This window comes from Dipodomys merriami, unplaced genomic scaffold (assembly GCF_024711535.1).
Source record: "Dipodomys merriami isolate MVZ:Mamm:240054 unplaced genomic scaffold, mDipMer1.0.p SCAF_5, whole genome shotgun sequence".
In the NCBI taxonomy this organism is placed as follows: domain Eukaryota; kingdom Metazoa; phylum Chordata; class Mammalia; order Rodentia; family Heteromyidae; genus Dipodomys; species Dipodomys merriami.
The window spans coordinates 39351754-39355655 of NW_027206068.1; the positions used below are offsets into that span (position 1 = coordinate 39351754).

The 3902-nt window shown below is 42.3% G+C and overlaps 1 protein-coding gene across 1 annotated transcript; it reads right to left on the reverse strand.

The window, feature by feature from the left end:
• Window positions 1-392: 392 nt before the first annotated feature.
• Fam237b (family with sequence similarity 237 member B) lies at window positions 393-894 on the reverse strand. The gene has a single exon (XM_069997274.1). It carries the CDS (start codon window positions 892-894, stop codon window positions 478-480), a length of 417 nt encoding a protein of 138 aa, XP_069853375.1. The 3' UTR covers window positions 393-477.
• Between the last annotated feature and the right edge of the window lie 3008 nt (window positions 895-3902).

Below are 3902 nucleotides of genomic sequence, written 5' to 3' on the forward strand. Positions count from 1 at the left end.
GGAAACATTTGATCCTATAAATACTGAGTAAAGCTTTCAGGTGGTAGTCTCTTGCTTGATGTATTTTTTGTGCTTCCCATCTTAAATATAAAACTCATGTTTAATGACATTTATTTCTGAAAGATTAGCAAGGAGAATTAATATTTATTCAGAAGGACTCTTAAGAGTCCATTCTTTTCATACAACCCTAATGGAAAATTTGATTTCCAAAAGCTAAAAACATTTCTGATGTTTAAAAATTCTTCAACACATTAAAATTTACAAGTTTGAATGATTTATGGGACACTCATGGGGAAAATAAGGTAATTTTTATGATCTACCAAAATGTGTTATATTCCAAGTGCTTATAAGATCTTTAAATAATATTAAATCAGTAAAAATGAAGGCTATTATCTCAGAAAAAAACTGTGGCAAAGTTACTATCTTGTTTGATAAATGTAAAATTAGGATTAAATGTTATATTCATCATTAAACCTGCTATTTTCTTAAGTATACATTGAAATTGCTTCCTCTTGTTTTCTGTGGAAAATCATACCTGGAAGGCATTAATTGTCTTCTGCCCATTCCATGAGACCTTGAAAGCAAGCAGTCTATATACATGTCCCAGAAATCCTGAGCTATGTTTAAGAAGATATCATAATGTCCAGGCCACTGAGATTTTTGCAAAAACAACATGAAATTCCAGAATGCATCCACATTGTGCTCTATCTTGAGTTCCTTAAGATCTATTAATGTCAAAGAGCAAGTGTTCCAACACTGGAGATCAATGTCTTCTGTGATCCCAGGGCTGATGCTGGCAAGCACCCCCTTTTGAAATTCAAAGTCAGAATTAACCAGACTAACAAGCGTAATGCAGCCCAGTTGTAGGCAGAACCATCTTGTGGCAGAAGTCATATTCTATATAGAAAAAGAAAAGGAAAAAAGAGGGAGTATATTGTTAACTTTAATATTAATTATACAGCTACTTGGGGATCTAATTTAACTTTGAATAACTAGTGATTTAATCATATCTATAATATCACATTAGTTACAATTTTATCAAATATTTATGATACAACTTAATTCTAATGGTTTCCCTCTAAGTTGCTAACTCCTGTGAAACAGCATGGCAATTCTAACTTCACAACCAATGTTCCAACTCTCTTTGAAAGCCAACATGTTCATGAAAACAGGAAAGACTGATTTCTTCACACATTTTTACAGCTGGAAGAAACAGACCATTTGCTCAACTCTTACCGGTTAGAGAGATTAGAAAAATACCCTGTGATGTGTGCCAGCATGTTCTTGGGTCTCCTGCCTCCATAAGACTCTTACTATATTACATTTAAAGTAAGTGAATCCAACTGCAGCCTAATTCCTGTAATCACGAGAAGCTTTTTGTTGTTTTCAATGAGTTTTTTTTCTGTTTATTACAGATCTATTAATAAGTGGTACAGATACCTCATGCACCATTTTAAGTCTTTTTTTAAAAAATACACTTTTTTTAATGGAAAAGAGCAGTTGCCTCATAGATTCTGGCTTATTTTAGGTTGTTCAGGAACTAGTTGGAGCTGAACACACAAAGGAGCAGGAAAATAAAGATAAAAACTAGTATATGGGATGGAGCAGGAAACAGAAGCTATAAACTAGTTGAGCCAAGTACATTCAGTCAAGTGTTGACATTTTCCATTGCTTTGCCAAGTGATTGCTCCATCAATCAGCCCTTCCACAACATAGGTGAAACTCACGGACCCTATTGGAATGAATGACCACAGAGCTACTATTCCAGCCTGGCCGTGGAAATAACCCCTGGTGAACCTGACATAACCTAGACAGCCAGCCCAGAGAGTTAAGAGGAGGAGGGCAGATCAGAACCCAGGACTTAACCTCCCGTATGCATGCTGCCTGGAGTCACCCCCCTCTAAGAAAGTTAGCGTCCAGATGGTATTCAGATGGTTCGATAGGGTCGAGACTGAGCTGTCAGCGGCCAGATGGCACCACAAGTTCTAAAAGGGAGGGAACTTGAGTCTGTGACTTCTCTTCCCCCCGGCTTGCAGGTGGGCTCACGCCCAGTGTTCTCCGCCCCGAGTGGGGTCATCGGACGCCGAAGAGGGGACCGCGTGGGAATCCATACCTCTGCCTCCGTGCGTCTCCAGGCGCGCGTCCCGCGCGTCGGGGAACCCTGGACACGCCGAGCTCGCTGAGCGCACGCGGGCGCCTCCGCTCCGGCTCCCGGTGGGGGAAACCCCGAGGTCGCGATCTACCCCGCAGGCAGGGGAAAGGCGGAGAGGGTTGCCAGGGTCCCGCCCGGGGCGTTCTCCCCGCTCCTCGGTCTGCTCTGCGGAACCCTCCGGGCAGCACTGCGCTCCCGCGCTGGCAGGCTGAGGCTCCCTGAAAGCTGCGCCGGTTCTCGGGCGGGGGACGGGGGATCCGGGGTCAGACCTCCCCCAGCCAGAGGCCCCGCCCTCTCCCTGCGCACCCACGCGGGGGCCCTAGGCCCGCCCCCTAGACCCTCCGCGCCGGCCTCAGTCTCCTCCAACATCTCTCGAACTCTGGGGCTTCCACACTGGCATTCTCTCTCCCCTCCCCTCCCCTTCCCTCCCTTCCCCTCTCCTCCCCTCCCCTCCCCTCCCCTCCTCTCCTCCCCTCCCCTCCCCTCCCCTCCCCTCCTCTCCCCTCCCCTCCCCTCTCCTTTCCTCTCTTTGACAATATCGCCAGTGATGTGTCAACATACCCGGAGCTATTCACCCTGCTCTCTTGACAGTGTTGTGTATTAAGGCTGGACATCTGCTAAAATCCTAAATTTCCCTGGTGGGTTCTAAGGTCTAACTAGGAACTATTTAAATTAACACTAATTCATATATGAACTTACATACACACACACACACACACACACACACACACACACAGAGTTTGTGTTACACAGTTTAACTCACTATTCTTTAGCCTTCTCTAGTAGATTGGGCCATTCCTTTAAGTGTCATTCCAGTCCATCAAGTCCAGCCTCTGTACATCATTTGGACTATCTATACCCAAACCCCACTAATAATGGTCAGATGGGGCTGGATAGAAAGTCAATCCAAACCAATTGCTTTAGCAACTTCATAAACTGGCTACCTGTCCTCACAGGTTCATGAATTGATTTTGCATATTGAAAAGTTATCTAGAAAAACAGCTAGATTGCAAGGCTTCTGTTTTGACAGAAACTGGTTGCTTCCCTACGTGGATGAAATAGATTTAACGTGAATTTGGGAAACAATGCTCAAATTCAGAGCACCATAAACTGCAAATCAAACCAATGAAGGAAGAAGAGGGGGAAAAAAAGATAATGTAATGTCACAGAATCAAAAGAAGCATATAGTTGAAGATCCATTAGACTGTTACAAAGGGCTGTAAAAAAAAAAAAAGAATAAATGTAGTGAAAAGTAGTGCAGTAGCAAAACTCAGAAGCATACAACCCGTTCTTAAATGTCAGGTATAGTGGTAAAAATCTATAATTTCATTGTTCAGGAAGCTGAGGCAAGAAGTTCTCAAGTTCAAGGGCAACTTGGACTATGCATCAAGACCTTACCTTAAAAAGTGGCATAACTCATGGACAATTTTGTTTTATTTTTATATTTTATTGTGCATTTTAATTGTACACTGTGATATTACTATTTGTGAACATAACATACTGGCATCACTTTCCTCCCCCATCACTCTCTACTTATACTTCCTTCTCATGGCTTCCACCCAAAAACAGGCCCCTCTTTTACATTCATTTTATATTTTGTTTCAGGTCTAAATTCCACATAGAAGAGAAATGTGATATATCTTTCTGAAGCTGTCTTACATTGCTCTATTTCTACTTCTAGTCATTTCCCTGAAAATAATATAATTTTACTCTTCCTTACAATTATCTATTTCATATTTGTCATATTTTC

Excerpts from the sequence above, each read along its gene's own strand:
- Fam237b (XM_069997274.1), bottom strand. The coding sequence starts at position 894 with ATGACTTCTGCCACAAGATGGTTCTGCCTACAACTGGGCTGCATTACG.